Source organism: Rattus norvegicus, chromosome 5, assembly GCF_021556685.1.
Source record: "Rattus norvegicus strain SHRSP/BbbUtx chromosome 5, alternate assembly SHRSP_T2T, whole genome shotgun sequence".
NCBI classification, from domain to species: Eukaryota; Metazoa; Chordata; class Mammalia; order Rodentia; family Muridae; genus Rattus; species Rattus norvegicus.
The window spans coordinates 159,752,067-159,774,876 of record NC_141538.1 but is presented as its reverse complement, the minus strand read 5'-3'; the positions used below and the strand labels follow the sequence as shown (position 1 = coordinate 159,774,876).

The window sequence follows — 22,810 nt, the reverse complement described above, 5'->3', positions numbered from 1 at the left end:
AGGGACAGCGGGCCATCCCAGGAAGCATGGTCCCCGAGTTACTATTAAACTGTCAGCTGTATAGGCACCCGTTCCCCACCCCCAACTCCCCACTGGTGACATAGGGACCACAGGCGACATTAGAAAATAATCAAATTTATTCTCTCTAGGGAATGGGGCAGGAGCACCGGAATTCGAGTCCTGGGGTGCCACCCATCCTTAAATAAACAGTCAGAGGGCCACCTGCTTACTCGGCAGGTGGTAGGCAATCAGGAGCTGTGGGTGGAGTTTCTGCCAGTGTGGGCTGGCCCTCAGTCCCATCCCTAGGACGGAAGACCAGCTCTCCAGCCTGCAGCATCTGCCCGGCTGGCCACGCGCCACCTGGCCCGTACTGCTGGTAGAAGTCCGCATCCGTCTGGAACATGACCAGTGCCTGTGCTGTGTGGATCCGAACGTGCTGGGCCAGGCTATTGGCATCCAGGAACTTGTCCCCACAGGAATCACACGCATACAGGATGTGGGTGTTGGGATCTGTGGAGGTGGGCTGTGGTCAGGACAGGAAGGACCTGGGGTCCACTGGCCTTCATGCCCCAGACTGCCCCTCTCACCTTCTTCCTGCACTTGCTTGACAGCTTTGCTGATCTCAGCTTTGAGAACCTCCGTCTCATCAGCTGTCACTGCGGCCCCGACTGGTACCACTGTGGGCAGAGTCAGCAGGGCCTGAGGCACAAGCCACAGGGACCTACCCCATTGCTGCCACCGAGGCAAGCTTCTGTAGCTGCCCTCTGCCGCCCTGCCCACAGTGCACACCTGTGAGCTGAGTGACCGCTGTCGCTGCCAGTGCCTCAGTGGCCAGTGTGACCATGTCGTCCACAGTGACCACGCTGACCTCACCACCCTCTTCTGGCTCCAGGATCTTGATGCCCGCCTTGCCCTGATGCACGGTCTTTACGTGAGAACGCAGGTTGTCTACCCGGTTGAAACCACGGCCACACTTGTCACATAAGTAAGGCTTCTCTCCTGGCGGGGAGGCAAGTTACCATCCTGCGGCCTGCAGGCCTCCCTCTATCCTGCTGCCTCCCAGCCTCCCAGCACCCAGCTTTCCTAGAAAGAAACTCTGAGGCAGCCACCGGGGTGAACGCACCGCACCCCCCTCCTGGAAGGCAGGTGGAGTCATTTGTACCTCAAGGCTACCTGTTAAGCAAGGCTACCTCCAACCCCCACCCCCCCACCCCTGGTCCTCCAGAATGGGCTGGGAAGGAGCACTCAGGTGGGCAGTGTGCGCTCACCAGTGTGGATGATAATGTGCTTGGACAGGTCCCCCACATTCACGAAGGCCTTGCTACACACGCTGCACTTGTGTGGGCGGATGTTGTCATGGTGACGAATGTGATTGGCCAACTGGCTTGACTGGACAAATCTACAAGGCCACAAATAAGGCTCGTGGTGACCCACGGGAGCTTCAGTGTGGAGGGATTTGAGGGTCCCCACCACTCTGGGACACAGACTGAGATTTGGCCTCATGCTCCCTGGGGTGGGGGCAGGCTACTACCTCTTGCCACAGCGTTCACAGACATAGGGCTTCTCCCCCGTGTGCTGGCGTACGTGGGCGATGAGGGAGCTGGCTTGGGTGAAGGCCTTGCCACATATCACGCACTGACACGGCTTCTCACCTGGGGCAGAGGCACACCGCACTAGGACCCGCTCGGCTCCCTGTGCCCCTTCCACAGCCCACACAGGGCCTCCTCACCCACCCGTGTGGATCCGTACGTGCCGCTGCAGCGCGCCTGGGTCAGCAAACTGCCGCTGACAGTGGGTGCATACATACGGCTTCTCCCCGCTGTGGATCCGCAGGTGCCGCTTGAGGTTCCCTTCGGAGATGAAAGGCAAGACTAGCGTGCTTCACTGGGAGGGCCTCGGGGCAAGGCCTGGGGAACCAGGGGCGCTGGGCCTACCTGAGGTGGTGAATTGCTTCCCGCACTCCCGGCACTTGAGAGGGCCGTCAGCAATGTGGATCTTCAAGTGGGCCTTCAGGTTCCCCACCTGCACCCAGACAGGGGCTCAGAAGGGTCCCCTTGGAACCTGGCTTCTCCCCAACCCCGTAGGCCAGGGAATACTGGGCTTCCTGGTTTCTCCAAGGGGCAGAGCTCCATCTTTGAAGGAAGCTCAGGTTCCAGCCCTAGACGGGAAACCAACCACAGCCCTCCAGAGTACCATCCGAGGGTGCCTGTCCTACACAGTGGCTGCTGTGTACCGACCCTGGGGCGCTATGAGGAGCCTGCGCTGCCGGCTCAGGAGGGCGCACACCTGGTTGAACTTCTTGTCACAGTGAGGGCACTTGTGCTCCTTGTCAGTGTCATGGGTCTCCAGGTGGCGCATCTTGGACGTGGGGTCGGAGAATGAACGGCCACAGTAGTCGCACTGGTAGGGTTTCTGGCCACTGTGTACCAGCTGGTGGCGCTTGAGGTTGCCGGAAGTGGTGAAGAGCTTGCCGCAGTCCCCGCAGCGGTAGCGCGCCTCCCCCGAGTGCCTCTTCTTGTGCAGGTTCAGCAGGCTGATGAGCCTGTAGCTCTTGCCGCACTCCTCGCACCCATAGGGTTTCAACGGGCTGTGGGTCAGAAGGTGCTAGGCCATAGGAAGGGGTGCTCGCAGGGTTCCCAACAGGTGCCCAGTCTCGGGGACGCAGGGTGGGTACCTGTGTGTCTTCTCGTGAGCCTTGCAGGCTGCGGGGTCCGAGAAAGCCTTGCTGCACTCCCGACAGGAGAATGGCTTCTCACCCGTGTGGATGCGGATGTGCCGTTTGAAGTTCCCTGTGTGCGTGAACTCCTTCCCGCAGTCCTGCAGGCGCAGCAGGAAGAAGTGCGTAAGGGGCTGCAGAGACCCCGGAGGCACAGGGCTGGCACCGCCCACGGCCCCCGCACCTCGCACTTGTGGATGATGGAGCCATAAGCCTTGGACTCAGTGCGGTCCCCGTAGGTGCCCGAGCGCAGGTTCTGGCCCTCCATGCCAAGCTCGTGCCCAGAGTCTGTGCCCGCAGACTCTTCATTCTCCTCAGGAGGCTCCCCGTTCTCCAGGTGAACGCCCTCTTCCTTGACCGTGGCAGGCCCTGGGCCCTCTTCCTCTTGGCCCTCTTCTCCTTTGCTGGCTGGTTCCACTTCCATTTCTGCACAGAAAAGAGCAGGAACTGAGGATGTGGTCGAAGTCCCCCCAACTTCTGTAGGTGACAGTGCCTTCAGGATCTGTAACACAGGTATTAGCGACTCAGAAAATGCACCATTCTGGGCACGTGCGTGTGGGCATTTTCAGCAAACCAAGTACTCTGGACAGCATGGCACAGCACATGTCCAGCCCAGGGCCGAGCAGGAAGCTCTAGGGCTGTGTCAGGATCTTCCAGACTAATGGCGGGAAACGAGGCGGGGACGGGGATGGGAACACGCATGGGGACAGCTCAAGAGCCAAGAGAGAAAAGATGATGTGAGGTCGGGTCCAGGCAGAACAGAGACAGATGTGACCCAGGAGGCTGTGGAGAGGAGCCCCTGGCTGGGGGAGGGGCACCTTGCTCTGAGCTCTCTGATAAGGCTTCCGCTTCTGCAGCAGCCATGCTGCTCGTGGGGTCCGGCTTGAGCTCCACAGGTGGAGGCTCCCGGGGCGCGTCGGCCTTCTCCGTCTGTTCTGCGCCTGAGGAGGGATGGGAGGCTGGATTGGGACTCTGTGCAGAGGTCAAATGGGTCTCTTCCATGGCTGGAACAAACCCTGCAGAACAAGCTGTCTGAGCTAGACACAAGCCAGAAACTTACCAAGAGCGCTGCCACCCACCTCCCAGCCACAGGCCTTTACTGTCCTGGGGCCCAGGCTGCACAGGTGATGGGCAGAACCACCGCCCCGCCTTTCAGGCAGCCAGCCCGTCACAACTCACCCCTGGATGCACTCTCTGCCTGACCACCCCACTCCTCTTTGAGCTCTCTGCCTGGGCCTGCGGATGAACTGCTTCTTGCTTGGTCCAGCCTGCTCAGCACGGTGGCGGCAGCCTTCTCTTCTTTGGCTCGCTTGTCTCCTCCTGGAGACAGAACACAACAGACTTGTTTTTTCATCAAGTGTCAACCCGCCAGAAGGGTGAGGTGGCTTCTGAGTCCCCCTCAGGACTTCTAGGTACTTCACTAGTTTGTTCAGGGGACGCCTCAGCCCACAACACTCATTTCACAGCCCTGCAGCCTCCACAGCACAAGACGGCAGTAGACACTGGGCGTGGGCTGGTGCTCAGCAGGGGAGATGACCCTTGACCTGACCCATGATAGGATTCTATGGGCTTCTGAGGACACCTAAGGACACCAAGAGAGCTTCTGAAAGGGCAGCCACAAAAGACTCTGGGCATCGAGTGCCCATGTGTGACTCCTGCCCTCTGCTGCCCAAAATTAGAAAGGGGCGGGCATGGGGGACCCTTTCCAGAAGTGCTAGCCATGCCTTACCAACACCCCCACAACGAAGGCAAGGTATATGAGGAATCTGAGACCCAGTGAGATGAGCCAGACTGAGGCAGGGGCTCCAGAAGCCATTTTCAGGAACGGCCTGCCAATGACCTCACCTTCCTCGGCCGAGGCGTCTGCACTCTCCCCAGTGGTGCTGGTGGGCTCAGCGAGGGACTTCAGGGTGTGGCAGGCTGTGATAATGTCCTGCATCTGGAGGAAGCTGGCCACAGCCAGAACATCATCCACGTTCTCAGGGCTAAGGTGCAGTTTAGCAGTGTACATGAACTCCAGCACCTGCCCCAGGCCTGTCAAGGACAGGACAGCTGTCACAGACCCACTCCAGGGCCTGCTGGTGTGAAATCAGATTTTCACCACCTGTCTGCTGGGTTGGGGAGAGCTTCTACAAAGATACACAGGAGGACTGGGTCCTCCCCACTTCTGACAATGTGGTCTTCGGACCTTGTCACCTGGTCTACCAAACCCTCAGCCATCTGACCCTTATGTGTCTGTTTCACATCTATAGAATGGGAAACTATCCTTACCCGACCATCTCAGAAACAGGTGAGAGGGCTGGTTCGTCCTTCCTCAATTCCAGACCCATCTCAAGCCTGTGCCCCAGTTAACTCCTCATTCTTTATGTAGCCTGGCTGTCACCTCCAGGACTGACACGGCCACAGAGAGGAATCAGGAAGGTCTAGGGCCTGCCTTGCTCTGTCCCTGCTAACAAGGCTGGTCCTACTCTCTCTGTGCCCTAGCATACGGTGAATCTGTCCCTCCACCCCCGCCCCTCGTCCACTCCATGTCTAGTCAGAAGAGGTTCTGAAAAGTGGGTGGGAGAAACTTGGTACCTACAGGGTCAGAGCTCAAACTCAGGTGGGACATGGCCTGCTAGCACTGGCCTGGAAGGGCCTTGCATGATGAGGCCCTGGCCCCAACAGGGTACCTGCCGCATTACTGATGTCCAGGTGCACCACATCCTTCTGGTCCACAAAGAGCATCTTGAAGTACTCGCTGCAGGCTGCCAGCACCGCCTTGTGAGCTTTGAAGTCAACGCCGTCCACCACAAAGGTGCAGTCACAGAGGAGGCCCATTTGCCGCTGCTGGTTCAGCTGCTCCAAGACACGCTGGCTGTGCTGGGGGAAGTCCATGGCTGCAGAAAGCCAGAGCCTTCTGTCAGCACCACGAAAGGACGCCAGCCCAACTCACTGCCGACTGCCAAGCAAGCCCAGGTAAGGCTCCCAGAGGAGACAGAGAGAATTAAACACTGGAGAGGCATTTCTACCACAGAAGGGCAGATGACACCAGACACTTACTGCAAGCCAAGGCAGCTCAGTCCCTCCCAAAGCTTACTCAACAAGGCAAGTTCCCTATAGCACAAAGCATCAGGACAGCCCCATATCTTGCCCCCACAGCAGAATACACACTAGGTAATAGGCTAAGGAGTCAAGACAGCAAACAAATGAAGTCAATAAGTTGTGCTGTCTGTCTCACAGAACAACTGACCATGGTTATCCAAGAACACACACTGTCAGAATAAAAGGCGCTAAGTGCGGGGCGGCTCTTCCATCGTCACGGCTCCCACAGGCCCTGGGCAGGTCCCTGCGCACACAGTGGCTGGGTTCTTTAGGTGGGGATCCTGCTGTCTCTCCCTCCAGGCCTTTCCCACCCACCCTTGCTCAGCTCCGCCCTCCCTCTCAGGTGCAAGGCGCGACCTGAAGTGGGTAAAGTCTGCTGCCTCCGCACATCTGAGTGGTGAGTCTCCCACCCTGACCCATGAGCGGCCTGGTCGGCTGCAGGGATAAGGGCCTCCCTTAATGCTGGGAAATCCCATGGCTGTCCCAAGGGCTCAGAGATGGCCTGGGTAGGTCCTCAGTCATGAACCATACAGACAGAGAAATGAGATAAAATACTCAAGCAGCCCAGCCCCACTGCAGAATCTTCTCAAGATCGGCAATCTTTTAGGGAAGCAATGGTTTTTCTTTACAGAAAAAACTTGTTTCCCAACATTTCAAAATAAAACCTGGCAGTATATGAGGCCAAGTGCGTAGAGCAGGTGTTGGCTCCAAACCCAGTAACAGCCAGACACTCCACAGCCAGGCTGCCCCCCGAAGCAGGAAAGTGACCTGGGCACTGTGCCCCGGTGCAGCAGTACTGGCTGCTCCTGACGTCACCATCCCAGGCTGTCACTGGCCTGCAGCCTGGAGCTGCAGTGACCATCTGAGGAGAGCACAGAAGTCATGCCCCTCACACTAGTTCAGGCAGTTACTTTCATGTGGTTTCTAGAAACTTCTGTGCCTGCAATCTCAACACTCAGGAAGCTGATGCAGGAGGATGATAAGTTCCAAGCCAGGCTGAGTCACTGTCTCACACAGCAAGAAAACATGGGGAGATGTACGTGCTGTTCTAAGGGGAAGCCTCTAATGGGGAGCGCAGCAGTGATATCAGGACAACTGCAAGTTTAGACTGGAGACCAGGTCCAAGCAGGGACATTGTTTTTGGGCCTGGCAGTGCCACCATCTATAGCTAAGAGGCAGCCTGAAGCAAGAGGTAGGCACAGGACATCCCCAGCAAAGCCACTGGGCACCTTCTCTAAGCCAGTGGCTCTCCACCGTGCTGAGGCTGCACCTCTTTAATACAGCTCTTCCTGCTGTGCTAACCCTGACTATAATCACATTATGGCCGTCACTACTTCTCCGTAACTGTAATTGTCTTGCTGTTATGACTCCTAATGCCAATATCTGTTTTCAAATTGTTTTAGGTGGCCCCTGTCAGAGTCATCAGGCCTTAAAGACTTCATGATCCACAGGGCAAGAACCACTGCTCTAACTCCACAAAGAGCAAACTCTGGAAGGATGAGAGGGAGAATCTCAAAAGTTGTTGTTCAGAGTATAAGGCACTGAGACGCAGGCCCAGGCCTGGGGTTAAACACCCAGGAGCACAGCCAAGGCACAGAGCAGATGAGGACAGCCCACGGCAGAGTGGTCCCAGTGATGTCTTCAGAGATGGAGAAGCTGTGGGCTCCACAGCCAGCGAGCCACTTCCTGAGTGCAGACAGGAAGCCAACATCCTGCATATAGTTTACGAGGTCCTGAGTGACTGACTAGTGCAGGCACGGAACCTGAGGGTCTTGGTGGAGCCCCAGCCTCCTTCCTTTGTCCAGGATGCTCACCTCTTTCCTGATCCACCATGACCCTGTCTTCATTCTTTCCCTGTGTTTTGCAGCCCTCACTTTGTAGCAAAGCACCCCAACGCAGTAAGTGGAACCCTCAGAGGCATCTTAGAGCCCTGTGAGGCGCCTGTATGACCGTCTCCTTCCTGGACCACCATGGGCTCCATTCGTGGGCATCTGGATTTCTTTCTTCTTTTTCTTTTTATTGAGACAGGGTCTCACTGTATAGCCCTGACTAGCTTAGAGCTCAGAGGCCTGCCTGCCTCTGCCTCCCAAGTGCTGCTAGATTAAAGGCATTTGCCATCACACGCAGCAAGTCTAAGGTTTTAAATAAAACAAACAAAAAACAGCATAAGTGCCAGTCACGGCACAAGGCCCATGCAAAGAACCTCCCTCTCAGCTCAGCCTCCCAAGACCCTGGGGGAGGGGAGGGCCATGGGGCTCAGTGACAAAGGAACATATGGGTGGAACCCATGAGAGCTGGACATACACACTCCTCAGTTCAACTGTTTTGGGGTTAAGATCCACTCTGCTCAACCTGACAAGTTCCTCCGACAATGAAGAAATGGCATCTAGTGGGTTGGGCAGCCAAAACAGCACGCCATGCTCACCTGCACTTTCAGCCACAGCTTTCCTGTTGCTGCCTCAGAGATACAAGGACCAGGAAGAATTCCTCCAGACCTGAATCCAGGGTCTGCCCCTGGCTGCCAAGGGGCCAGGGCATCTCCAGTGGAGCAAGGGCTCAAACATTCTTTTTTTTTTTTTCCCCCCGGAGCTGGGGACCGAACCCAGGCCTTGCACCCAGGCCTTGTGCTTGCTAGGCAAGCGCTCTACCACTGAGCTAAATCCCCAACCCCAGGCTCACACATTCTTTACAAGATTAATCACACCAACTCAAATGGGAGGTAGGGAGGAGGGGGGTGCCCTTAGCACCCAACAGCCATGTGTTAGCAGGAAGCAGAGAGATATATTCTAAGTGACTCTTTATAAGGCCCTGTATCACACATCCCTACATCCTTTTACTTGGGCACTCTGGGTGACTAGACTTACCCATAACCCACCATCCCTTCTAAACACAATCTGGAAAATGCCTACAACACAATCCCAGCGGTGGTGCTGAGGCAAAGGAGGGCATGCTAAACAGAGCACTTTACAGCCTGCCTGTACTGTTAACCTGAGCCAATGCCTGCCTGAAGCACCAGGGAGACGGAGCTGCATTGCTCCCTCCCAAAGCCACACGGCCTGTCAAACACGGAAACAGGAGCCAAGTCACTGGCAAGCCCTGACTAGCATGAGGGGTTGGGCCCCATCACGGCACAGAAAGCAACCTCCCTTGTGCACACACCTGCTTCATGGCTCCCCAGTGGGCTGGCTAGTTCCAGCTTCCACAGAGAGGTCACCAAAAAGAGCTCACCTTTCCTGATCCCGAAAGACAAGTGGCTCAACAGACATATATACACTCAGGCCAAGGAAATAGAAGTTCATAAAGGCCATCCCTGGGAGATTGAAAGCTATGCACCCAACCCCATTACCAACTTGTCTCTTCATGTATAACCTGGCAGAGAAATAACTATCAGCACTCCGGCCTGCTACCACAGTGCTCCTGGCCCAGCAATGCTCGCCTTGTATGGAGACTGTTTCCTCCATTGTTATTTTCTCATTATATACATGCGCACGCATGCACACACGCATGCACACACACACGCACGCACGCACGCACGCACGCACGCACGCACGATCTATCTAGAAAGATAATCCTTCAGCAAATGCTAGGGTCAAACCCAGGGTGACAAGTGTCTGGCCCCTGAGCTGCTCCCAGTCTCCTCTTGTAAACACAGATCTTTATAAAAACATCCAGGCCTGCTTGGAACTCCAGTGTCTGACACTTCACCCTCTACTGGCAGTGCTACCTTGACCTAATGTAGGTTCACCAGTCCTGAATCCACAGTGTTTTCTATAATTAGAACAAGCAAATTCCTTTTCTTCCTTGAGGCAACACAGACCAGCCTTGGACTCACTGTGCAGCACAGACTGACCTCGAACTCACAGCCCTCCTCCTCACCTCCTGGGTGCTGGGGCTGCAGCTGTGGGCCAGCAGGGCAGGCTGCCTACTGAGGTTCTCACTCACCCTCACAGCCATCGAGAAGAGCAAAGGAAGGTCCAGAGCAGGTGCTGGCCCCTTCTGTTCACTTTTACTTCTTGAGACACCGTCACATGAGTTCAGGCTGGGGCTTGGAGAGATGGCTCACCCGTTAAAGGCTAGGCTCACAATCAAAAATATAGAAGTTCAAGCTATCTTTGAACTTGTGATAGAGCCAAGGATGGCCTTGGCCTCCTAGTCTTCCCATCTCACAAACAGAAACCAGCATCCTGATATAGACTGCCCCATGTGCTATTACAGCAACGCAGGGCACACTCAGAGCAAGATAAGCATTTGAGAAACAATTCCACCAACCTGGATGGGGAAAGATCCGTAGGGCAGATCAGCTCCCTAACGCCTGTAGTTATGACACCCGGTCACCCAGCAGCTCAGAGGCACAGAGAAATGAGCAGGAGGCTCCATGCTCCTCTCTGTATGCACCTGAGGGGAAGCACTATGGCTTTGAGTCTCCCAAGGAAGAAGGTTAACTACCAATACCACATGTAACATGGCTATCAAGTGCTGTGCAGAGTCAGGTAGAACTATCTGATAGTCAGAGGGAATGGGAAGGGCCTCTCTGAGGAGGGAGAATGTAAACAAAGACCTGGAAGAAGGTGTAGGAGGAAGCTGTGTCACTTCAAACCCAGGACCCAGGACCCACTCCAGAGTCACAGGCAGATGGCAATGCCCTTTCTTTCAAAGCTTTGTGCACGGTGAGCATTTTACCCATTAAGCTACACCCACGATTCTTTTAAACACACTTTTTAAAAAAGCCTTGGGAGAATTGAAGACAGAATTGCAATACTCTGAAAGTCAGCAGCTACAGGACAGCAGGAAAGCAGGAAGACCAGCAGCCACTGCAGAGAGGGTCATAGACTCAGTGCTCCCGGAGGCAGCAGTGCTCCAATTAAGAGCATATGTTGGGTCGGAGGGTAATGGCACACGTCTTTAATCCTAGCACTCGGGAGGCAGAGGTAGGGCTATCTCTTGAGTTCTGAGTTCAAGGCCATCCTGGTCTACAGACGGATCTACAGGACAATCAGGGCTACACAGAGAAACCCTGTCTCAAAAAAACAAACAACAGCATATGCTGGAGCTGGCATAATTAGCTGTTGCAGCAGAAGTGGGCTGTAAAGGGGAGAAGTGGTTAGGGGGAGCAGAGGAGGGCACACAAGTTCTATCATGAGAGGCTGGCATGGTGACACCATTCCCTGAGAAGAGGAGAAACAAGAGCCTGTGGGAAATCACAGACTCTTCAGACCAGCTACAGACAAGGAGACAGCACTAAAGGAGGAGACAGTGAATAAAACAGGTCAGCGTATGGCTTGGGGGCTAAGCGGACTTCTACCAGCCTGATGACCTGAGTTTCACCTCCACAATTCACATGGCAGGACAGAACCAACTCCTGACAATTATCCTCTGAACCCCACCTGTACACGCACACACACATACACACACAAAATAAACACATGAATGTATTTTTTTTTTTTTTAGGAAAGAACAAGGGGAGAGTGGCAGGACATGAATGTGGAGGGACAGACTGGGCCATGACAGCCAAACTGGGGCAGCTTATCCTCCATAGGCCAAGAACAGCCAGCAGGTCAGAGGCTCGCCAACTGGTGACTGGAGATGTCTCGGCCGGCCGGCAGCGTGCTTCTGTAGCATACACAAAGCTCTGGGTTCAATCCCCAGCAATGTACAAACCCCGAGTGTCAGTACACACCCAAAATCCTCAGCTACAGAGTCTGAGGCAAGCCTGGGCTACAAGAGGCCCTGCCTTATAAAGAAAGCTGACATGACAAAACTAAATTCTCAACTGAACCGCTGGAACCTGAGAAACTGTTAATAGCCCCTGTCAACTGGACTGCTCAGTCTCTGTCTGGCTCAACACCACAGAACAGGGTGTCGAGGGGCTCAAGGCCTGAACTCAGCACAGGCCCGAGGACTTCAATGCTGAGTCACAGTGTGACTGAATCGCACTCTGCAGAGACACCCACATCCTGCAGGGCACATGAGGGAAAAAAAAAAAAAAAACAGTAAAGGCACGTTCATGGGAACGGTTGTTGCCCGAACCCTTTCTGTGTTACCACTGATAATACCCTTAAAAATTAAAGAGGAAGAGGGTGTCCTGGGCCGGTCATTTGCTCAGTCAGAGAACTTTCCCATCATAAGGGTGTGTACCACTTCTCGGGGCTGGAACCACAAGGCTGGTGTAGAATACACCTCTAAAATCTGAGCATCATGAGGCACAGTACAGAAGATTGCTGCTAGTGCAAGGCCACCCTGAGCTATCCTGTGAGGCTCTGTGTCAAAATAACACCAAAAACCATTTCCTACTTTCTATAAGACCTGGTGACTAAAAACGTCTCAACAGAAAAAAAAGATGCATTTCATATGGGAAATGGAAAAATTACAAAATTTTTTACAAAGAATGTGTTACTCAGAAAGATTCTGGGAGCAGAAATCCCTGAAGAGGATCCCCTAGCGCAGTAGACGCACAGTGTCAGGCACAGGTGAAACCCTGATATTGTGAAAGGAATCTGCCATTGCTGGAGTCACAGCTCAGGGCTTGTAATTAAAGAGCTGGTCCTTGGGCAGCAGTTCACATCCGGCTAACCCTCAAAGTACACACATCGCTAACCTCTGTTCCTTTCTGTAAATCAGGATAACAGTGGAGGCTTCTACTTCCTAGAGCTGCTGTTGGGCTCCAGCATCATGATACTACGATACTTAAAACCATGCTGGAGCAGCGACAGACCCGGAGACCAGGGGAAGCCCACTACCCAGGGGGTCACTTCTACCAGATGCAACACCAGGCAGGCTTCAGTGCTTCAGACTTCACAGCAGTGCCACCACCTCCTTTCTAAAATCACATGACTTGCACAAGCAAAGAGGCTTCACTGAGAAAAAAACACAGCATGGCCATCCACAGAGAAAGAAGACTAGAGCTGAATGGTATTCCCCCTCCGCCCCGCCCCTCCCCCACACGCTTGGTCTGCAGGATAGGAAATCAAGCTGGCTGTGAGACAGAAGCCTCCTCCCTGCCGGCTAGCCCTCATGGTGTCAGAAGGTGCTAGGAGACTACTGGGGCAGAACAGTCAGTGTCAGCCATGCTCAGCACATCCCTACGGAATACACCACTCACTGAGCAACGAGAAGAGCCCACTGCCATGACGGTGTCGAGTCTGTGATGGGGTAACCAAAAGCTTCCTGAATGACTTGGGATGCTTCCCAGAAGGGAATTCATGTTTGGTACTGTAAATCAGAAGTTTGTGGCTGGAGAGGTTGGAGAGAAGCTGTTGTTGCTGCCTTACTAAGTGTATTAGACGTGGCCATGAAATCCCCTTCTAAATACTTGTCAGTGCTCGGAGATCATTGCTGCCATCAGAAAAGTTTCTTTGGAAGTGGGCAGCAGCAACCAGCAACTCAGAATTTGTCCAAGTGAGAAAAGTCAGTCAGCCATAATTGGGGCACCTGTACCACCTTCCAAACCTCAAGGGACATCACGGGGGGGGGGGGGGGGGGGGGGGGGGACACTGACCCAGAAGGGATGTATGAGCCTGAGGAGGGTGAGGCTGTCCCTCTGAAGATCCTAAGACACTAGGGTTCCTAGGGGAAGGAAAGAAGGGTCCGTGCTCCTGTAAATAACCCCTCACCCATGTTTCTCTAAGCAACCTTAATTAAACTCACTGGGTTAAAAGAGGGGAGGGGAGAGGGGCATGAACGTAAGGACTAGCTAGGAAAAAAGGGAGGGAGTGGAGGGCAGAGTGGGAGGGACAGAATGAGGTGCTGGCACTCAGCAGACTGTTTTAACTTTATATTGTCTTAGGATTAACAACAGTTCCAGGCCGTGGTGACGTACACGTGCCATGCCAATGCTTGGCACACTGAGGCAGGAGTAGAGTTCAAGGACAGTCTGGTCTCTGCAGCAAAATCCTGCCTCAAAAACCAAAATCCAGAAGCCAGAGTGGTGATGCCTTTAATCCCAGTACTTGGGAGGCAAGCAGCTCCCTGGACACCTGCCTACTACAGAGTGAGTTCAAGGACAGCCAGGGCTATGCAAAGAAATCCTGCCTCAGAAATACAACAAGAAGGGGTTGGGGATTTAGCTCAGTGGTAGAGCGCTTGCTTAGGAAGCGCAAGGCCCTGGGTTCGGTCCCCAGCTCCAAAAAAAGAACCAAAAAAAAAAAAAAAAAAGAAATACAACAAGAAGCCAGGGCCTGGAGAGGCAACGGGGAGCTCACCACCACTTACCCTCTTGTAGCATACCCACCCAGGTTCAGTAATCGGCATCCCTCTGCCAGCCTACCACCACTGTAACTTTAACTCCAATGCCCTCTGACCTCTATAGACACTGAACACACATGGTGCCCAGACACATATGCAGGGGAACCACCACACACGTAAAATTAAATAAAAAACAATTACAAAGCAAAGGCAGCCAGGGATGAGGTGCACACCTGGGGCCCCTGTATTTGTGAGGCAGAGGCCAGAAAGACAACTGAGCCAGGCAGTGGTGGCCCATGCACACCTTTGATCCCAGCAGTCGGGAGGCAGAGGCAGGGGGATCTCTCTAATCTCCAAACTCATAGCCAGGGCTAAACAAAGAAATCCTGCCTCAAAAAAAAAGGAAAAAAGGAAGGAAAGAAGGAAGGGATAGGCCCCATGAATAGACTAAAAGTAAAGTGGTATGTTCAAAAGAAAGTACTGAATACCTGAGAACAAAACTCGGCAGACGAGGAACAGCTTTAAAGACTAAAAAGAGAGGAGCCAATCCTACCCTCGCCTGGCCCAGGTCGCAGGTGGGTCTGGAGGATCTCTCCTCGGCTTCCCAGTATTCAGGGCTGAGATTACAGAAGGCACCACACCCATTAGGAAGTTCTCTTATGGGGTTGGGGATTTAGCTCAGTGGTAGAGCGCTTGCCTAGCAAGCGCAAGGCCCTGGGTTCGGTCCCCAACTCTGAAAAAAAGAAAAAGAAAAAAAAAAAAGGAAGTTCTCTTACCTAAGCAGAAAGTGCGAGCACCAAAGAAAGGACTGAGAAGTTACATGGAAACTGAGGCTTTCTTTTCCAGTTGGAGAGATGGCTCCGAGGATAGAATCTGTGGATAGAATCTCGGTGGCTGGAATGCAGAGGACCCAAGTTCAATTCCCAGCACCCACACGGTGGTCCACAACCACCTGGAACTCCAGTTCCAGGGTCTGATGGCCTTGACCTCTGTGGGCACCAGGCATGCACGTGGTACAGATATAGATGCTGGCAGAACCTGCATCCATGAAACTTAAAAACTAAAGAAACAAAGAAGGTCTTTTATCATGGAGGGAGGGCATGCATCCCAAAGGAAAAGGCCAAAAACCATGCAGTTCCACGTCAAATAGCAAAGGGTCAGTGTCCAAGATAAACAACACAATATCCACAGATGGGCTCTGTGGCCCAGGAGCAGTGCCTGTCAACTGGGTCGAGAGTGGGTTAGGGTCCACAAAACACATCAAGAAACCAAACTGCCTGGCAAGATAGCTCACCCTGAGGACCGGAGTTCAAACAAAGGAGAGGCCATGGAAGGGTCAAAGGAGAAAACCAGCTCCATAATGCTGTCCTCTAAATATCACACGCTCTGTGGCATGCATGTATCCACTTTCACACACACACACACACACACACACACACACACACACACACACACACATCGGGGAAGTTTAGAAACTTTTTAAAAAGACAAGCAAATAGAACAGTGGACACGGGCTGGAGAGATGGCTCAGTGGTTAGGAGCACTGACTGCTCTTCCAGAGGTCCTGAGTTCAATTCCCAGCAACCACATGGTGGCTCACAACCATCTGTCGTGGGATCTGATGCCCTCTTCTGGTGTGTCTGAAGACAGCTACAGTTACTTATATATAATAAATAAATTGAAATAAAAAGAACAGTGGACACAAGATGTAAACAGATGTTTCAGAAAGACTGGAAGGAGACTGATCCTCCAGTGTAAGTAAGCGTGGCTCTTCCTGCATTTCTAAGAATCAGGAAAGTGCAAGTCAGAAAGTGTAATCTTAGAGAGGCAAGTACAACCGTGCCATACCACAGTCCAGCAGCAACGTGGACACCCTTACCACTAGGAAGACAGGAGGAGGAGTACCATCCTTTGGGGCCAGCCTGAGCTACAGTCTGGGGCAAACTTGGGCTACTGAGCTACCCTGACTTAAAAACAAACCAAAAAGTGAGTTGAAGAAAACAGTACTCTACTGAGTTTTAAAGTGTATAAAACTGGCCATGGAGCTCCATCAGCAGCTCCCAGCCCCAGAACTAAGTAGTGTTCGGAAGCATGAAGGGCAGCTGGCTCAGCAAGCTGGAGCGTCCTGAGGCCGTCAGCCCCGGCTGAGACACAGGCCTGCTGCCCTCTTCAAGCTCTGGCCTCTGAGCTGGGTGGCATGTGGCATCTGTGAGAGTCTTCCACGAGGGGCAGGAGAGTGACTGTGAGAGTGGATGGGCATGGGTGTCGGGGGCCAACCCCACTGCCAGATCCTTCAGGTTTGCTGTGACAATGAGGCACCTGACCAGCCTCAGCTCCAACCTTCCGACGGAGCCTCAGGTCTCGGGACTGTGCAGACAGGAGGAGTATTCCTCACTTCTAACCCCATCTGCCTCCTTCCTTCGCTATGAAAAACAGGCTGGCCTCAAATTCACAGCACAATGGCCTGCCTCTGCCCTCAAGCTTCTGGGTTAGAAGCACCAGAAAATCAGAGGGACTCCACCCAGCTAAGGGAGTTTAAGACAACCTTCCAGATGGAAGGAATTATGCCAAAAACTCTCTCCTTAAGAGACCCAGCAAGACTTTTCAGGGTTTGGTATGTTCTCCAAGGTCCAGAGACTAACAACTCTGATTAGAAAGCTGGGGACTCCTGGGAGAAACAGAGAGGCACAGCACAGTCCCAACTTTCCAGGTGCCACTCAGCTAAGAGGTGTCTGCCAGGGGAGGGACAGCAACCAGCCTTGATGCCTGGGCTTTCCTCCTTCAATCCTGGCTGGCTCTTGAGGATTGAGTCACCCTGCACCTGGCAGCAGGGGGCAGCAGACACCTGTAAGTAACCACAGGACACCCTGTAGATCCCATACAGTTCTCTTTTTTTTTTTTTTTTTTTGGTTCTTTTTTTTCCGGAGCTGGGGACCGAACCCAGGGCCTTGCGCTTCCTAGGCAAGCGCTCTACCACTGAGCTAAATCCCCAGCCCCCCATACAGTTCTCAAAACACCCCGAGGACAGGTTTTTAGCCCTACTTACAGATAGGAAACTGTCTTGACCATGACACAAATGGCCCCCTAGACAGAGTCACACATCAGAGTTCTCACTGTCCCTGCCTAACTGAAGGGACAGTTAGCATTAATTCAGTCTAAACTTTCATGGCTTTAGCCCAGTCCTGACATCAGGCAGTTCCCCTCTTCCACTGTGTGTGACTAGAAGAACCCCTGATTTTGTAATCCAATCACCCTGAGCACCGTGCACCAGGCAGTGCCTAATACACGATACACGCTGGGCATAGAGCATACCTCAGTCCTAGACAAGCCTGTACACTCCAGCCCAAGCACCACAAATCTACCCCTCGCACAGTGGCCTGGGGACACACCGGCCTACTCAGCCACTCACTGGACTCTCCCGAAGGTATGGCCGGCCCCATACTCCAGACCCTGTCCTGCTGGGACCAGGCTCTCAGGCTGACTCTTCTCCAGCACCACATTAGCATGGCACCAGAAGCACGGGCGAGCCTGGGCGCCCTGCTCTCTCTCTCCCTTTGAGAGACGGAGTTTGATGTGATGGCAGAACCACAAGGAGCCAGTCTGGGCTTTAAGATGGGTGCCTGCGCTTAAGCAAAGGATCCTGTTCCAGATGCAGCTCGGGACAGTGGCCTGCTCAGCCAGCTCTAGAAGGAGTATTCCTAGGCTGCTGAGGGGTGGAGAGAAATAGCTCTTACTTTAGCCACCAATCTGGTGCGGCTTCCTGGAACAGTTTCCTCATTCACTGGCAGCACTGGAGACTTGAACCCAGGGCCTTCAACAGGCTAGAACTATGGCTGAGCCACACCTCTGCCCTGTAGGAAAATTTTAGATCTCACCTAATTAAAATAAGATAAAAGCCGAGTGTGGTGACGTACGCCTTTAATCCCAGCCCCTGGGAAGCACCAACAGACCTCTGTGATTGTGAAGCCGGGAAGGACTAGACAGCCATGGGTAGAGACACTGTCTCAAAGACAAAAAAGAAGAGAGAGAAAAGAGGGGGAAAAGCATGCCTGAGAATTCACTTTAGTTTTTGCTGGCAAAAATAACTAAGTAGATCAAGCCATAATCCTGAACTCAGGAAGCAGAGGCAGGAGGATCTCTTTGAGTTCGTTCAAAGCCAGCCTGAGTGACAGAGCCGGAGCGACATAGCAAGTACCTTTAGATGCTAGTCAAAAAACAAAGCAAGGTTTTTATCAACAATTTCATAATAACACTATATAGATATATTGGTTTTTGAAGACATGGTTTCTCAGTGTAGTCATGTAACGAGCTCTGACTGTCCTGGACTGGCTTTGTAAACCACGCTGGCCTTGAACTCAGAGATCCATCTGACTCTGTATCCCCAAGTGCTGGATTCAGAGTAACAAAGAAGTGCAGCAGCATAACTGACTTTATTATAGGTTTAAAGACAAAGGTCCTGAACAGACATCTGAACCATGCTACGTGTGGACAGTGTCTAGAAGCAAACTTCCTTCCTCCGGTGTTACAGACATACATACCTCAGATCTCCAAAAAGCCGGGGGCTCTCTTCTCAGACAGTGTGCCTGTAGAACTCCAGCTCGGCTCTCTTCCTCCAGCTCATCACCTGAATCAAAGATACCGGAGAAGAAGCCCCAGTGAGACCATGAGGGAGCCCGCTCAGCCTTTAGGGTCAGCTCTTCCTTCCACACATCAATCAGGCAAGTTCAGAGGTTAGCACGGAACCAGGCAAAAGCCCTCAGCGGATGGACGGTAAATGAATGATTACCGGCCTGCTGTAGAACAGACTGAGCTGGGCCTGAGGAGCAGGGAGAATGAGGAGGACCCAGGCTCCTCTCAGCTCCTTCTGGAACAGCCCTGCCCCATTCAGCACAGCATGGACTTTCCCACCAGACGGATACTCACCCCAATAAATCCCCCCCACCCAGATGACCTCTGCTGGATGCCAGCCATAAGATCACTGCCAGAACCTCACTTCAATGGTTTTGGAGGAGTTTTGGCCTTTTGAGGCAGGGCCTCACACTACAGTTCAGGCTAGCCTGGCACTTGCAGTACGGCTCCAGCTAGATGGTAAGCTACCCACAATTCTGTCTTAGCCTCCCTAGTGCTAGGATTCTAGACGTATACCACTTCAGGCTTCGCTTCACTGTTTCTCATTCCCCACTCACTTGAAGCTAAATCTTCCCCACTGGGTGTAGTGGCACGCTTTTAATCCCAGCACTTGGGAGACAAAGGCAGGTGGATCTCTGTGAGTTCAAAGCCAGCCTGGTCTACGAACCAAGTTGGAGGACAGCCAAGCTACACAGAAAAACCCTGTCTTGGGGGAGAGGGAGTACTAAATCCTTGGCTTAGCAGGTAAAAGTGCTTGGCTTGCTGTACAAGCTGACAACCTGAGTTCGATTCCCCAGAACCCACAATGCAGTAGGGCACATCTGTGACCTCAGCTCTCCCAGGGAGAGCTGCCAGGCAGATGGGAGAACCAGGTGGAAGCAGGAAGTTAGCCTAGTATACTACACGGCAGGAAGGACAGAGACCCTGACTCAACATGGTAGATGAGAACGCAATCAAGTTGTCCTCTGATCTGCACACACTCTAGAGTTTGAAGAAGAAACGGCACAAACTTGATGACTCTGGCTTCTCACTGAAGTTAGCACCAAGTTTTATCAATTCTACCTCCAAAATTATCCCCGCCCACTCTGCAACTAATTTAAAATTACTCAAGGCCACCCTTACACCTAAATTAGTCTAACAATCACAATATCTAACACTCTCTCTCTCTCTCTCTCTCTCTCTCTCTCTCTCTCGTTTGTTTTATGGAGACAGGGTTTTTCTGTGTAGCCCTGGCTGACCTGGAACTCTCTCTGTAGCTCAAGCTGGCCTCAAACTCAGAGATTCACCTGTCTCTGTCTCTCTAATGCCGGGACCACCACTACCCAGCATCTAGTAATCTCTTAACTGATTTCAGGCTCATTCCTTTGTGACTCCTTCAACCTGCCTTAACCTGTGATCTTTCTAGTCCACAAACCGGCTTCTTAAATGCCCTCCCATTAACCTAAAAGTTAAAAGTGCTGAACTAGGTTTGCAACTTCTTAAAGACTTAGGCTGAGCCGGCTGACCTTACCACCCACCTCTGATGAAGAGGAGCTTGAACATTCTCACAAGCATCCTTCACCTAAGGATACGCTGCCTCACTCCTCCTAAGGACCCTTTAGGCTCAGCTTTCCGGGACACTGGGACTCCCTGGATTCACCTAAACTGTGTAAGGTGTCCCCGAGTTAGGCTCCCTTCCTACAGCGCAGTGACATCTGAAAAGCTTGTTTCTCTCTCCCGCGTGAGTCTGATCTCTGAATGGTGATGTCGTTGATGACAGTAACATCAAGGGACTTTCCACACGCATTCTCGCTCTAACTGTAAGCATGCTAGGCCCTGGACAATATATCACGTAACTCATCGCACATCTTAGAAGACTGATTTTATTATAACCCCTACTTTTAAAGATGAGGCAACTTAGGTGGAGAGAGTCTCCGCTTGGAGCTGAGAACCCTAGTCGCACTCGGGGACCCAATCCGCCGGCATCTCTCGCTCTGTCCTCAGATCTGTCAGGGGCGGAGAGCGAGGGAAGCGGGATGGAGGGATGGATCGGTGAATGAATGAACGGTCTGTTACGGGGGGTCAGTGAGGCTCCCGGTCTGAGACACATCCCGGTCGCCCCCGCCAGCCCCACGCCGCCCTGCACTTCGCCCCCGCGCGGCCGCAGCACGCCCACCCACCGCGGCCGGCGCGCGGGGTCAGGGGGCGGTGACAGCCCGGCGGCGGGGGCGGAGATGCCACCAGCCGGGGTGTCACCCAGCCCCGGAGGCGACTCGCGCCCCGTCGGCCGCGCGGGTGCATGGCCACCCCTCCCGGCCGCTCCCGCCGCTCCCGGCCCCGCGGCGCCCTCCGCCCGGGCCTCCCCTCCCCCACACAACCGTCCGGGCGTCCCGCGGCCCCGGCCCCCGCCGCCTCGGTCCCGACTCCCGGGACTCCCGGGCCGCCAGCGCCGTCCCGGTCTCACCTGCCATGTCCCGAACCCCACCACAGATGGAGGTGCATCACGGCCGCGAGAAGGCCGGGGGCAGCGCTTCACAGTAGACAAAGGGCGCCGCCATGTTAGAGTCGGGCGGAACGGACCTCGCTGGCTTCCCGGCTGCGACTTCCGTCGCTGGCGCAGCGCTCGTCCGAGGTGCGCGGCCGCCGGCCGGCGCATGCGCCTCGCCAGCCAAAAGTTCGTTAGTGTACTTCTGGAATTGTACCCATTTTAACCCTTGGTTTCCCGCTTCAAATAGATCTGCAGCGGCACTTACCGTGCACCAGACGCTGTGTTAAGCTCTTTACAGTTCGTTGTCTCCTTCCTCACACCATACAACCGAGTTATTTCTCTTCTCTTTTGAAGGAGTGAAAACTTAGGTGCAAAAAGGATTAGCCGCACATCTTTGTGACAAAGCCGTGATGTGGACCTACTTGTGACTCCCGTTATGGTTTGGAAAATATTTTTTTTTTTTTTGCAGTACTGGGGATCAAACCCAGCAACTTGGACTGGGTAAATGACTCAGGGGTCCAAGTGCTTGCATGCTATACAAGCATGAAAACCCAAGCTCTATCTTGAACACCACATTAAAAGGCAGGGGCTGGCAGGAGCGATAGCTCAGAGGTTAAGAACACTTTTGCTCTGGCAGAGGATTTGACTTCAATTCCCAGAATCCACATTGGTGACTCCAATTTCAAGAGATCTGATGCCTTCTGGTATTTGCAGAAAGTAGACATGCATATGGTGCACATACTTACACGGAGGCAAAATGCTCATAAAATTTAAGTAAACATTAAATAAATAAATGAATAATGATGATGGTGATGATGATGATGATGATGATGATAATAATAATAATAATAATAAAAGTTAAGAGTGGTGCATGCCTGTAATCTCGGGAATTTACTGGCCAGTCAACCTATCCTATCAAAACCTCAGGCTTCAGTGAGAGACCCTGTCCCGAAGGTTGGAAGTTAGTTTAGAACTAAAGATGTAGGTCAGTGTTAAGCCTGAGGACCCAGGCTCCGGTTTCCACTGAGGAAGTGACACAGTAAGTACCTAAGAAGATCAGGGGTGGCAGCTGGGGTGGTTTTTGTATTTAATCCATTATGCCAGGACTGAAGATAATTTCACCGAAATTTTATAATTTATAATTTCACTGAAAACTTTCAAAGAACAAAGACTTAGCTGAGTGTGGTGCACACCTCTAATCCCAGCACTGGAGTTAGGAAACAGGCAGCTCTCTGACTCTGCACGCTATGGATTTGTGGTGTGGCTCATATTCACATGGTGGCTGGGTAGGTGGATATGGAAAGAGTTATGCTTAGGAACTGGGAATAGAGATGGCTGAGTGGAACAGATGGATCTGTTGTGTCCCGAGTCCCTAACTCAATGAGATCCCCACCACCAATACCACCACCTTGTCAGTAGACGCTGTCCCTTCTCCCTTTGAGGGCAGAACTTTGCAAGGGGCTGCTAATTCCATGAGACCCGTCCATCTGACACCCTTCAGTTTCATCTAGGTCTATAAGGAGAGAAGAAGGTTCTAGGACATCCTTTGAAGCCAGCACTGTGTCTAACCAAGGAGGAGACATCTTATAGAACAGGTTAAAACAAATGAATGAGCCCTTACCAGTTAAACCAGCAGAAACCTACAGGGCGTGGGCACAGTCACTTTGAAGAGGAAAAGTCTGGACATGACCACACCTGAGAAGATATCTCAACAGGTAGAAGGCAGAGGCCAG

At 52.9% G+C, this 22,810-nt stretch overlaps 1 protein-coding gene across 10 annotated transcripts; it reads right to left on the bottom strand.

The window, feature by feature from the left end:
* Positions 1-115: 115 nt before the first annotated feature.
* Zbtb17 (zinc finger and BTB domain containing 17) lies at positions 116-21,172 on the bottom strand. 10 transcript variants are annotated; one of them, XM_087549455.1, is made up of 18 exons: positions 21,054-21,172; positions 18,520-18,605; positions 17,716-17,980; positions 14,758-14,854; positions 5,389-5,595; positions 4,562-4,750; positions 3,896-4,036; positions 3,535-3,657; positions 2,901-3,142; positions 2,675-2,817; positions 2,287-2,587; positions 1,935-2,022; positions 1,734-1,850; positions 1,532-1,652; positions 1,269-1,399; positions 790-999; positions 588-677; positions 116-510 (listed from the first exon to the last, which is right to left on the bottom strand). In XM_087549455.1, the coding sequence occupies exons 5-18, from the start codon at positions 5,591-5,593 to the stop codon at positions 227-229; spliced, it is 2,385 nt and encodes a 794-aa protein (XP_087405581.1). In that variant the 5' UTR covers positions 5,594-5,595; positions 14,758-14,854; positions 17,716-17,980; positions 18,520-18,605; positions 21,054-21,172; the 3' UTR covers positions 116-226.
* Positions 21,173-22,810: the final 1,638 nt, after the last annotated feature.

What these genes read in the sequence shown, in the direction of transcription:
- Zbtb17 (XM_087549454.1), bottom strand. Translation starts at nt 5,593, where the DNA reads ATGGACTTCCCCCAGCACAGCCAGCGTGTCTTGGAGCAGCTGAACCAG. An exon ending in GGCAGAGAGTGCATCCAGGG is followed by an intron (nt 3,733 to 3,895) that starts GTGAGTTGTGAC and finishes CTTGTTCTGCAG; the next exon opens with GGTTTGTTCCAGCCATGGAA. An exon ending in TGTGAACGCTGTGGCAAGAG is followed by an intron (nt 1,400 to 1,531) that starts GTAGTAGCCTGC and finishes GTGGCCTTGTAG; the next exon opens with ATTTGTCCAGTCAAGCCAGT.